Source organism: Lutra lutra, chromosome X, assembly GCF_902655055.1.
Source record: "Lutra lutra chromosome X, mLutLut1.2, whole genome shotgun sequence".
Lineage (NCBI taxonomy): Eukaryota > Metazoa > Chordata > Mammalia > Carnivora > Mustelidae > Lutra > Lutra lutra.
Genome location: NC_062296.1, coordinates 881816 through 895142, shown reverse-complemented (window position 1 = coordinate 895142; position 13327 = coordinate 881816). Strand labels below are relative to the sequence as shown.

Genomic DNA, 13327 nt, shown 5'->3' with positions numbered 1-13327 from the left:
AGAGCATGTGACCCGCGTCCGTGCCAGCTGCAGCCGCTGCCCCGGACACAGCCTGGCCACACGATGAAATCAACATGGCCCGGCAGCCAGCAGGCGGCTATTGACCTGCTACAGAGGGCGGCTCTGCTACCCTGCCATAATCTAGTCCATAGAGACTGTGATTTCCTTGACATGTCTTGGACATCACGCTGATATGCTACATTATTGACATCGCACCCATTAGACCTGCCGAGCGCCAATCAGAGAGCGCCTTTGCTTAGTAAGACAATGCATGCCAGAAAGCATGAAGTGAACACAATAGGTTTCCTGAGCCTGACCCCAAAGTGAAGTTTCTAAGGGCACAGTGATCTGGAGCATGCTATCTTCTCCAAAGTGGAACAGAAGCTGCTGCACTTGTCCCGAGGACAGTTATTATAAACGTGTTTCTGGGGTACCTGGCCAGCTCAGTCAAAAGGGCATGCAACTCTTGGTCTAGGGGTCCTGATCTTGGGGCTCATAATTTCAAGCCCCATGTTGAGGATAGAAATTACTAAAAAAAAAATAATTAAAAGTAAATAGATATGTCCCACATATTCAAGAAGGCACACAAAGCATTAGTATATTAAGGAGACATGAAAAATTAAAAAGATAGAAATTTGCCTTCTAAAGATGAAAAATATAAGGTCTAAAATGAAAACCACACTGGATGGCATTAACAGCAGATTAGACATTGCAGAAGAAAAGAGAACTAAAAAACCGAAGATATAACTATCACCAAGAAATAACTATAGACAAGGACACCTGGGGGGCTCAGTGGTGAAGTGTCTGCCTTCTGTTCACACCATGATCCTGGGGTTCTGGGATCGAGCCCCATGTCAGGCTCCCTGCTCAGCGGGGAGGCTGCTTCTTCCTCTGTCCACCCCTGTCCACTCACACACACACTCTCTCTCTCAAATAAATAAATAAAATATTTAAAAATAAATAAATAGATAAAGCGAAATGCATGACAACAATAGCACAAAGAATACAAGGTCAGAATTGGGAATATACTGCTATACTACACGTGAAGTTGTGTATTATTATTTAAAGAAAGACTCCAATTAGTTAAAGATGTATATTTTAGGGGCGCCTGGGTGGCTCAGTGGGTTAAAGCCTCTGCCTTCAGCCTGGGTCATATGGGGCTCTCTGCTCAGCGGGGAGCCTGCTTCCTCCTCTCTCTCTGCCTGCCTCTCTGCCTACTTGTGATCTCTGTCTGTCAAATTAATACATAAAATCTTTTAAAAAAATAAAGATGTATATTTTACACCATAGGGTAACTAGTAAAAATTAAAAGGTTATGATTGTCAAGTTAATAGTGAAGATAAAATTGAGTAACAGGAGGGGCACCTGGGTGGCTCAGTGGGTTAAAGCCTCTGCCTTCGGTTCAGGTCATGGTCCCAGTGTCCTGGGATCGAGCCCCACATCGGGCTCTGTGCTCTGCAGGGAGCCTGCTTCCACCTCTCTCTCTATCTGTCTGCCTCTCTGCCTACTTGTGATCTCTGTCTGTCAAGTAAATAAATAAAATCTTTAAAAAAAACCTGAGTAACAGGAAAGGCTTGATTAACCCGAGAGAAAGCAGAAACATAAGACAAAGGAAACAAAGAACAGAGAGAACAAATGGAAAACAGCTAGCAAGATGTCAGATTTTATTTGAAACATTTCAATAATCATATTTTATGTGAATAAACTAAATATCAAAATTAAAATGAAGAGGCTAGGATTGCATTTAAAAAGGCAAAATCCAGCTATATGCTGTGTATAAGAAACTCGTGCTAAATATAAAGACACTTGGGGCACCTGGCTGGCTCAGCCTGTAGAGCACGCAACTCTTGATCTTGGGGTTGTGACTTTGAGGCCCAGAGTGGGCACAGAGATTACTTAAAAACAAATAAGTAAACAAACAAACAAATAAATAAATAAATTTGAAAGAAGAGACAGATGAGTCAGAAGTAAAAGAATGGAAAAAGATGTAACACACAAGCATGTATCAAAAGAAAGATGGGGTACTTATATTTATATAAGAAAAATAGACTTCAGACAAGAAATGGCATCATGGATAAAGAGAAACATTAAATAATGACAAAGGGGTACATTCTCCAAGAAAACATAATAATTCTAAATGTGTTCAAATAAAAACAGAGCATCAAAATACATGAAGTAAAAGCGAATAGAACTAGAACAAGAAATGTACAAATCCAGTTACAGATGGAAACTTTTACACTCCTTTCTCAGTACTTGACTGTAAAAGTAAGCAAAAAACAGTAAGGATATAGAACAGAACAACAATATCAACCAACCTGACTTAACTGGCATTTACAGAACATTCTGCACAAGAGAAGAATGCATGCTTTTTTCATGTGCACACATAATATTCACCAAATAAAACTTTACTGTGGGCCCCAATATAAATAACAAATTAGAAAGAACAGAAGTCATACAGAGTTTGTTCATAGATCATAATGGAATGCAGTAGAAATTAAAAATAGAAAGATCTCTAGAAAATCTCCCAGTATGTGGAAATTAAACAAACTCTCTAAGCAACCCTTGGGTCAAAGAAGAAATTTCAGGGGTGCCTGGGTGGCTCAGATGGTTAACCGTCTGCCTTCAGCTCAGGTCGTGATCCCGGGGTCCTGGGATGAAGTCCCACACTGGGCACCCTGCTCAGCGGGGAGTCTGCTTCTCCCTCTCCCTCTTCCCCTGCTTGTGCTCCCTCTGTCTCAAATGAATAAATAAAATATTTGAAAAAAAAGAGTAAGTCTCAGAAGAATATTAAGTAATATTTTGAAATAAATGAAAATGAAAACACAACATATCAGAGGCACCTGGGGGACACAGTTGGTTAGGTGTCTCTTGGTTTTGGCTCAGGTCCAGATTTCAGTCAGGGTCATGCGATTAAGGCCCCACATCAGGCTCCCTGCTCAGCGTGGAGTCTGCTGCAGACTATCACTTCCTCTCCCTCTGCCCTTCCCCCAACATTCTCTCTTCTAAAATAAATAAATAAATCTTAAAAAAAGAAAACACATCAAATTTTGTGGAATGCACCTAAAGCAATGCTTAGAGGTAAATTTATTAAATTCTTATATTAGGAAACAGAAGTAATTAGTAATTTAGTTACTAATTATTCAAATTAGTAATTTAAGTTTCCACCTTAAGAAAGTAAAGATAAGGGGCGCCTGGGTAGCTCAGTGGGTTAAAGCCTCTGCTTTCGGCTCAGGTCATGATCCCAGGGTCCTGGGATCGAGCCCCGCATTGGGCTCTCTGCTCAGTGGGGAGCCTGCTTCCCCCTCTCTCTCTGCCTGCCTCTCCGCCTATTTGTGATCTCTGTCTGTCAAATAAATTAATTTAAAAAATCTTAAAAAAAAGAAAGTAATGATAAAGTTAAATCCAAAGCAATCAGAAGATAGTAAATAGTAAAGATAAGAGGATAAATCCATGAAATGGAAAGCAGAAAAGTAGAGATCAATGAAACTATAGGTTGGTTCTTAGAAAATATCAGTAAAATTAATAAAACTTACTGAGACTGATCAGGAAAAAAATAGACAAGAAAGAAACTGCAGTATCATAAATGAAAGAGGAAGCATCACTACAGATCCTATAGACATTAAAAGAATAAGTGAATATAACAACTTTATAACAATTAATTCAAGTACTTAGATGAACTAGAGAAAATCCTTGAAAAACATTAACTACCAAAGCTCATTCAAGAAGATACAAGTAATCTATATAGTCCTGTTACCTGGCTTTTTAAAGATTTTATTTATTTATTTATCAGACAGACAGAGATCACAAGTAGGCAGAGAGGCAGACAGAAAGAGGGGGAAGCAGGCTCCCTGCTGAGCAGAGAGCCCGACGCGGGGCTCGATCCCAGGACCCCGAGATCATGACCTGAGCCGAAGGCAGAGGCTTTAACCCACTGAGCCACCCAGGTGCCCCTTACCTCGCTTTTTAAAAAAGATTTTATTTATTTATTCATGGGAGACAGACAGAGAAAGAGAGGGAGGCAGAGGCAGAGGGAGAAGCAGGCTCCCTATGGAGCAGGGAGCCCAAGGTAGGACTCGATCCCAGGACCTCTGGATCACAACTGAGCTGAAGGCAGACGCTTAACCATCTGAGCCGCCCAGGGGCCGAGTCCTATTACCTGTTAAAAAGAAATTATATTTGTAGTTAAAAACCATCCCACAAAGAAAAGTTCAGGCCCAGATGGTTTCTTCAGTGAATTTTACCACTTAAGGAAAAGAGAACAGCAATACTACACAATATCCTTCAGAAAATTAGAAAGGGTGGGGGCCGGGACACTTCCCAAATCATTTTATGAGGCCAGCATTATGCTAACATCAAAACCAGACAAAGATAGTACAAAAAAGGAAAACTACAGACCAATATCCTTCACAGACAGAGCAAATATCCTCAGCAAAATAAAAGCAAATTAAATCAAGCAATATATGAAAAGAGTAATATATTACAACCAAGTGAAGCTTATCCCAAAAGCTCAAGTCTGGCTCAACATACAGAAATCAATCATCAGAATAATTCGCCATAGTAACAGACAAAAAAGAGGAAAAAGTATACTATTATTTTCGTAGATGCAGTAAAGGCAAATATTTATGAAAATCCGTCATAAAAAAAAAGTCTCAGCAAACTAGCAGTTCGAGGGAACTTCCCTGACTTGATAAAAGGCAACTACAAAAAGCTTACAGCTTCCATGCTGAAAAGGTAAAAGACTAAATGTTTTCCCCCTAGGATCGGAAAAAAAATCGAGGATATCTGCTCTCATGACTTCTCTGCAACACTGGCAGTACCACAGGTTCTAAGTATAAACAAGGCTACCAGAACTCAGTATGTGAGTTTAGCAAGGTTGCAGAATACAAGGTCAATATAGAGAAAACAGTTGACAATCTGATTCTGAAGCTGATGTGGAAAAGCAAAGGACCCAGAATAGCCGAAACAACTCTGAAAAGAAAAATGAAGTTGGAGGGCTAAAACTGCCTGATTTCAAGAATTATGATAAAACTATTGTCATCAAAACAGCTTGGTATTTGCATAAAGATAAACAACAAAATCAATGGAACATACTACAGAATACAGAAATAGACCCACAAATCACAACCAATTCATTGTTAAAGTTGCGAAAGTAATTCAATGGAGTAAAGACAGCCCATTCCATAAATGGTATTGCAACAAAAGCAGTAAGACCGCAAGAAAATAAACCACAACATAAATATACCTTTGACAGAATTTAACTTGAATGGACCACTGATCTAAATATAAAATATAAAATCGGGGCGCCTGGGTGGCTCAGTGGGTTAAAGCCTCTGCCTTCGGCTCAGGTCATGATCTCGGGGTCCTGGGATCAAGCCCCGCGTCGGGCTCTCTGCTCGGCGGGGAGCCAGCTTCTTTCCTCCCACCCCACCCCTGCCTCCTGCCTCTCTGCTCTGCCTACCTGTGATCTCTCTCTGTCGAATAAATAAAATCTTTTAAAAAATACATACATATATATATATATATAATATAAAATCATGTAACTTTTAGGAAAAAAATAGAAAATCTTTAGGACTTAGGGCTAGGTTAAGAGTTGTTAGATTTGATACTAAAAGCAAAATCCATAAAGGAAAAATTGATAAATTTTAAAATCCTCAAAACTTAAAAATCCTTCTTCAACAAAGATACTATAAAGAGAATGAAGAAAAAAAAAAAAGAAAATGAAGGGGAACCTGTTTGGCTCAGTCAGTTAAGAGTCCAACTCTTGATTTCGGGATGAGGTCATTATGTTAGGGTTGTGAGACTGAGCCCTGCTTTGGGGGCTCTGAGCTCAGTGGGAAGTCTGCTTGTCCCTCTCCCTCTGCTCTCCCCTGCCCCATGGTGTCTCTCTTTCAAATAAATAAATAAATAAAATCTTAAAAAAAAAAAAAAAAACTAAATGCAATAATACAAGTCAAGTCCTTAGTGGTGGCTCAGTGGGTTAAGTGTCTGCCTTCAGCTGAGGTCATGATCCCTGGGTCCTGGGATCCAGCTCTACATAAGGCTCCCTGCTCAGTGGGAAGCCTGCCTTTCTGTCAGTTTCGTCCCCTCCCCTGTCCCCACTTTTGTTCTCTCTGTGCCAAATAAATAAATAAAATGTAAAAAAATTAATGTAAAGTCTTATAATTTATAATCATTGTTGTTACAGAATTCTTCAAAATTGAGAAAATAAGACAAATGTTCATCAATAGAAAAATTGAGAAAATAAAAGACAAATGTTCATTAATAGAACAATTATTAAATTATGTTACATGTATTATAAGAAATATTAGGCAATGGTTTAGAAGTATGAAGTAAATTTATATGTACTAATTTGGAAAGATGTCCAGAATTATTGTGAAAAAAGTAAACTGCAGGACAATTTGTACAGTATGATCTCATTTGTGTAAAATAAAATATGTTGTGAAGAAATTTTTCTAGAATGATATTCACCAAACTGCCAACAGTTGTTATCCCTAGGGAGGGTTGTGGAATGAGGTGGGGTTCAGAGAACGGGGGTCTTTCACTTTTTAGTCTACTTATTCCTAGACTGTTTGAATTGTTTCTAAAATATATTCATATATTTTTGAAACAAAAAACACAAAGAGTCAACTACTATCTTTTAAAAGAGCAGTGATAAAAATAACTTTCTGATTGCCTTGGCTCATGGATTCAAGAGGATGAAGCACGAGCTTACCTTGGACAGAAATATTTACCTAAAAATAGCCTCGGCTTCCATCTGTAATCTAACAACCATTCAGGGAGCGCTGCCCCTTGGCTTGCAGCGCAGAGAACTGAGTCATTGCCGCTGCTGGGCCACTAACCAGTTTTGTTATGTTATTGTGTTATAAACGTTTGATTGTGGAGTTTTTGGAAACAGGGATCGTTGTCTTTGCCCTGTCTCTGTAGCCGCCCGACACAGGGCCTGATTCAGAGTTGGCGGGCAACTGAAATAAGACCAAGTCCTCGTGACAATGTCAGAATTAAAGGTGGCCGCTAGGACAGCGCGGTCCGCGCCCGCTGAACTGACACGTGCTCGCCATCTAGTGGCCGTAGGGATTTCCGCGAAAGCCGGGGATCAGGAGAAACGACTAAGTGTTCTGGGATGCCTTTTAACACAACAGCACTGCCGAGCCAAAGAGCCCTCAGAAAAAGTTGACGAGCATCAAGTAAAAGGTCTTGGTTTATGTGTTGGAGTGCTGGTAAGATGACCTGTAGGTACTCCTGTTCTAAGTCTCCTCTATCAGCATCCTACCATCAGATGCCTCCTTCGCCTATAAGCTGTGGGCAAAGTCCGCGTTGCCATATCTCCACCCCCACCGAAAAGAGCGAAACGCATATGGTATTAGGTATGTACATGAACGCTTTCCCAAAACTGATGAAATACTAATCATCTTTCCTGAGACAGTCTGGTCGGGACAAGATAGAAAACAAGACCAGAAAAAGAAAATCTTCCATAGACGTTGCCCTCCAGGTGCACCATCTTTTTCTGAATCATCAGAAATCATCGTGACAGTGAGCGCCACTGTGAAAATAGGTAGTGAGCCTGGAAGAAGCCTCACATGTCAAAGGGCCACAAGGAAAGCCACCCCGAGTTGGCTTTATAAACAGTCTTTGTGCCTGTCCCCTGTCCCTGCAGAGCTCAGGGAGCAGGTTTACTTGTCCTGCAAGTAGCTTCATCGTTAAGGGAGCAGCTGCGTGGTGACAGTCTGAGAAGTACCGGACCTTGTGTTTATGGAGTAGGGGGCTCAGAGAGAATAATGAAAGGACAGACATGTGCCTGGTAAGTTGAACAATATTCCTGTAAAATGTTGCTCAGCAGTGGGGTGCCTGGCTGGCCCCGCCAGTACCGCGTGCAACTCTTGATCTTGGGGTTGGGAGTTCCAGCCCCGCGTTGCGTGTACAGATTACAAAAAATCTTTAAAAAATTAAAAATCAATAAAATAAATAACTAAATCTTTAAAAAATATATTGTTAAAATGTTGCTCTGCAGACCAAACAACAGAAAATTCTCAACAACTCCTGAGAGAGGGACACTGAGTAGTTTAGGGTCAATGGGGAAAGTGGCCTAGTCATGTCCACAAATGGGTCCTGTCATTAGAATTCCACCTCCTCCCGGTTCACACGGTAGGTGCCTCGTAAACGTGAGAAGAAAAACGGAGATGCAACTTGGCGGCCATGGGGATCCCGGTATGGCAGCACGGTCTACACAGGAACGGCGCCTCCGGAGCAGGCGTGTTTGTCCCGAGCACCGGGCTCTGCAGCTGCAGAGAAGTTACGAACCCTGAACAACATGGATCCAACCAACTGCTCCTAAACACGGCAAGAAGCGCCAGTATCTATTTACATGCAGTCCCCGAGGGCTCGAGCGCGTCTTGCTCTCAGTAACAATTAGGTCCTCCGAGGCGGCCCGTTTACTAGCCCTGCGCCCGGCGCGGCGGCGCCACACGGAACCTGGCACTGCGGCGCGCAGGAGGATGCGCTCTCCCGAGCGCCCCGTCTCTCCCCCGGCACTAGTGCTCCGCTCCAGCCGGTGCTCAGAAAGCGCGGTGTCAGCAGAAAGAGCCGAGAAGCGACACCGAGAGAAACCACGAGTGCCCCCGGGGAAGGCTCCCGAAGAGGCGAGTCCGCCGACAGCCCCACCAAAGAGCGCCGCAGACGGCGCCGGGGGAGCCCCGAGCCCCGCCGCCCCTCTCCGCCCCGCGCCGGCCTCCGCCCGCCGCGCAGCCCGCGGGCTCTGCCCCGGGGCCGCCTCCCCCGCTCGAGCTCGGCGGCGCCGCCGCGGAGCCTCCCGGCCCGACCCCACGGCCGCCGCGGCTCGACGTGTGTACGTCCGCGCGGCCCGAGGACGCCCCCACTCACGTAGCGCTGCAGCTTCCTTTCGGGGGGCGACTTGACGAGCCAGCCCGTGCACACGGCGTCGCCCGCACTCATCGTGGCCGCCGCCGCCGCCGCTTCCTCCAGCTGAGTCGCCGCGGGAGGAGGAGGAAGTCGGCCGGGGATGCCGGCGGGGCGGGTCCAGCGCCGCCCGCCCGGCACCGCCCCGAGCCCCCGCCGCGACCCCCGCCCCCCACCGGCCGCCGCGCTCCCCGGGGGCGGGGGCGAGGGGGGAGGGATGGCGCCACCGCCGCGGCCCAGACGGCGCGGGGCGGCCGGGGGGTGGGGGGGCGGACGAGCCCCCTCGTGCGGAGCCCCGGGGTCACGGCGGCGAGCCGAGGCCAGGGACCCGCACCTGCGAGCGCCCGGGCCAGAGAGGCGGGAAAGCGGGGCTCCCCTCCGACGTCCCCGTCCCCCACCACCCCCGCCGTGAGCGGCCGAGGAGGGGCTCTCGCACGCCCCTCCCCCGGGGATCACCGTCCCGTGGCGTCGAGCTTGGCGGCCGAGCGACTCAAACGTCCTCCGGGACCCCGAGCTTTACAAGCTTTACGCCCCGGAGGTGCCGTCCGCGGCCTCGCGGCCCCCGGGCTTTCAGGGCTGACTCTCTGAACGGCCTGCGCCGAGCACTTTCCACGACACCGAGAACCACAACCAGCTGCCGCCACGCGTGCTCGCGGCCCTGAGCTAATGTTAGGGGAGACCGGCCGGCAGGGGCCAACGTACTGTGTGCACAGACAAGCACTGACGGTCACCCTGAAATCAGCACCCGGCCCCCCGCCCACGCGCAGCATCTCCCTGAGGTTTGTTACCACCTGCACGGCACCCTGCCCCATACTGCTTTCCCGTGGTGTCGTGCCTGTCCCGTGAAACTGACACTTGCAAGACGAATAAATAAACGTCACATCATTTCTGCAACTTACAAAGAGACTTCTCGGCTCCGAGGTCCCACCACCCACATACTATTACCTTCTCACACGTGTACTCCTGCTACCGCCAGCGCTCACGCCTCTCTGAACCCACGTCCCCCTGGCCACCACCGCAGTCCCCGACTTCCCTCCTGCTTTCCAAACCTCACAAACCTGTAGCTCACTGGCCAAACCTAATTTGCATCTAGAAACCTCGACTCAAGGGAGAACGGTAAACATCTTTTAAATTTTTTTTAGCTCTCCTACCTTACCAAACAGGAGGAGACCCGCATACGCATCACAGCCCACCCCCTAACTACTCAGTATCTATGCACCCTGCGCGCAAAATAAATTCACTGAAGGAACAACCGCTGCTCCCACCAAAACAACGCGCTGTCCCTCCTCCCAACTGAGAAGCTCTTCTTGAAACAGGAAACCAAAAGTGCCCTTGGTCAGTACAGCCATCTCTGGGAAACAGTCATTGCTCTTCTAGTTCTGATATCACCCCACCTCGGTATCCTGCAACCTAAAGGAAAACACTAGAAAGCTAACCTCTGCCAGCATTTATTTTATATGCACAAAATATAAACAGAAAATTGAAAAACTTTATATGTAACACACAGTGACTACAATATCCTTAGTTCTGTAACTGCTTTACGATCTTCTTCCTTCTACTACCCGCCCTGTCCTCCCTTTGTTCTCCAGCCAAGAACTCAGGCGCTCAGAATTCGTTATCGCATGAGTGACCCGAACCTCTGTCCCCACCTGGTCTGAATCCTCAGTGGCCCTGCCTAGCATCGCTGCAGTGGGACGTGCCCCAGAGGACTGTGGCCGTGCAGATTGCCCTCTCACCAGTTCAAGGTACTTCCCTGATCCTCTAAGACAGATCCTCCACCTTTCAGCACATTTTCCCCCAACCCGTGTATTAACACAGTCGTCAACACGCCAACCCTCCCAGCAGGTCAGGTGCTGCAGGGCAATGAGGTCCTACTAGGACTAGTGCAGTCCCTCAGCACAAGCACACTGGCGTGTGTCTTTTGTGTTTTACGATTTTCCCTCCCTCCCTCCCTCCCTCCCTCCCTCCCTTCCTTCCTTCCTTTCTGAAAATTCTATCCCCAGGGCACCTGGGTGGCCCAGTCAGTTAAGCATCTACCTTCAGCTCAGGTCAGCATCTCCAGGTCCTGGGATCAAGCCCCACGTTGGGGTCCCTGCTCAGAGGGGAGTCTGTTTCTCCCTCGACCTCTGCCCCTCCCCCCACTCACGTGCTCACGCACTCTCTCAAATAAATTTTTATAAAGTAAACTCTTCCCCCAACAAGGGACTCAAACTCACGACCTCAAGATCAAGAGTCAAATGCTCTACTGACTGAGCCAGCCAGGTACCTCTGTCTTTGACTGATTTTCTTAGGTGAGATCCTACAAAAGTGGGTCAAGTGCGGTAAGTCTCTGTGCGGAAGTGAACGCTGGCGAAGTGTGGCTTACAGTAAGTGCCTGTTTAAGTGGGGCAGATTGCTACCCCTTCGAGATGGATGTAATCTCATTCTGCCACCACGTAGCTGGCTGGTCACCCCAGCAATGCTGCCTGATTGGGGGCTGTCACTCCTGTGGGCAAGTTGAGTCCATAGCAGTGGCAATGACCATACCAGCTGATGCCAGTCCCTGGGAGCCTCACCACTTGTGGCAGATTCCCTTAACCTTCTACCATTTGCTTCCCTCTGAGACTTTACATACCTAGTCACAGAGAACTTCCTATGAGGTTACAGGGGCGAGTCAAGGGAAAGGGGGCCGTGCAGCAGTAGGGCCCACAGACGGGAGCCGCTCGCTCCAGCAACTCTCTTGTTTCTCCTATTAGGACCGGCCAGAGGCTCCGTGTCACCTGCCGGTGTGTCAGGCTCTGCTCATCTTGGATCTACATGATTGTAAAGGTCAGGAACTACTGTTCCTGGAGCCGCTACGGAACCTCTCCTGGCCCTCGGTGCTGCTGAAAACACGCAGCCTCACAGATGACTTGTTGAATGCGTGGGTGTGCAGCAATTTTGCACTTTTTGTGTTTTTTAAGCAAACGCTACCCCCAACCTGGGGCCCGAATTCACGCCCCTGAGATCGAGTCGCGCTCTGCCGGAGCCAGCCAGGTGCCCCAGGTGTGCAAAAATTAGATGCAGTACACATTGCCGACAAAATCCAAGGACTTGCACCTGCCACGGCGTCCCTTTCTGAGCGGGAGGTGGCATGAGGGGCAGCAACCCGTTGAATACCCAATGTGGTCACGCCCGTCTCAAGATGTTTCTTGAGGGTCAGGCTTTTGAGTGTTCCCGGGCTTTATCTCCTGTCCTCTGGCATACATGTTTATTGATAAAATAACTACCTCTTGATCACCAGGTCCAGTAAGCATAAAGTCTTCAGTATAATGGACCAGCATGATATTCCCCATAACCGTGGCAAAAATCAAGTTCCGTTCACCCCAGATTATGACACGGAGCCAGAGAGACATAGCCTGCGGCCAGGCACTAAAGCTGTACTTCTGGTCCAGCCAGACGAAGGCGAGCTGCTTCCGTTAGAGAAGAGAGCCTTTGTCAGGCAAATAGCCACTTGCCAGGTACCAGGGGCTGCGTTAATTTACTCCAGAAAAGCAACAGCATCTGGAACAGCAGCTTCAATTCAAGTCACAACCTGATTAATTTTACAGTTACCCGCTGTTTGTCTCCAGGCTAACCGTGTCAGTTAAATAAGGATATGATATGGACAGTCACTCCGGCAGCTTCCAGGGGGCACCGCTCTCTCTTCCAGACGAATCCAAATTGCTTCTGCAGGGTTACTCCTCCTAAATTTCTAGGGAGAGATGACCTGTTTGTACTGCAACTTTTATTTCCCTTTCAGCAAGCCCCTTCCTAGCTTCTCTCCCCTCCAGCCCGGGAGAGGAGACCCATTTGAATAACAAGTGGTTTTCAGCACCTGAATTCCCTAGCCCACGGCTTCCCCGCTTATTATTATTTTAAAATAGGTTTGGCTTGGCCTTTCATTGAGTCCTATAAACCTTAGGACTAGAAGGATTTGCAAACATAAATATCTACTATTAAGAGTTTCTGTTTTAGGGGCGCTTGGGTGGCTTAGTTGGTGAAGCACTGCCTTTGGCTCAGGTCATGATCCCAGGGTCCTGGATGGAACCCCGCATCCGGCTCCGGCTCCCTGCTCATCAGGGAGCCTGCTTCTCCCTCTGTCTCTGATCCTCCTCCCCTTGCTTGTGCTCCCTCTCCCCTGTCAAATAAATAAATGAGATCTTTAAAAATAAAATAAGGGATGCCTGGGTGGCTCAGTGGGTTAAGCCTCTGCCTTCAGCTCGGGTCATGATCTCAGGGTCCTGGAATGGAGCCCCACATCGGGCTCTCTGCTCAGCAGGAAGCCTACTTCCTCCCCCTCAACCCCGGCTGCTTGTGATCTCTCTTTCTCTGTCAAATAAATAAATAAAATCTTTTAAAAAATTAAATAAATAAAATAGTATGAAATTATCATCACAAGTCCAAATCAAACACA

At 47.0% G+C, this 13327-nt stretch overlaps 1 protein-coding gene across 6 annotated transcripts in view; it reads right to left on the bottom strand.

Annotated features, from left to right (window-relative positions):
• GAB3 (GRB2 associated binding protein 3) overlaps positions 1 to 10169 on the bottom strand; it is a 75888-nt gene extending 65719 nt beyond the window's left edge. For 4 of the 6 annotated variants that reach the window (XR_007124797.1, XM_047716125.1, XM_047716126.1 and 1 more), the window contains exon 1: positions 8878 to 9048. Coding sequence is in view for 3 of the 6 variants with exons in the window: in XM_047716125.1 (XP_047572081.1) it covers positions 8878 to 8949 (72 nt within the window). In the remaining 3 variants the exon portion in view is untranslated. Of the gene's footprint in view, positions 1 to 8877; positions 9049 to 9858; positions 9939 to 10064 lie in introns of those variants that run through there. The other 2 variants (XM_047716128.1, XM_047716129.1) reach the window with 2 other exon arrangements.
• Between the last annotated feature and the right edge of the window lie 3158 nt (positions 10170 to 13327).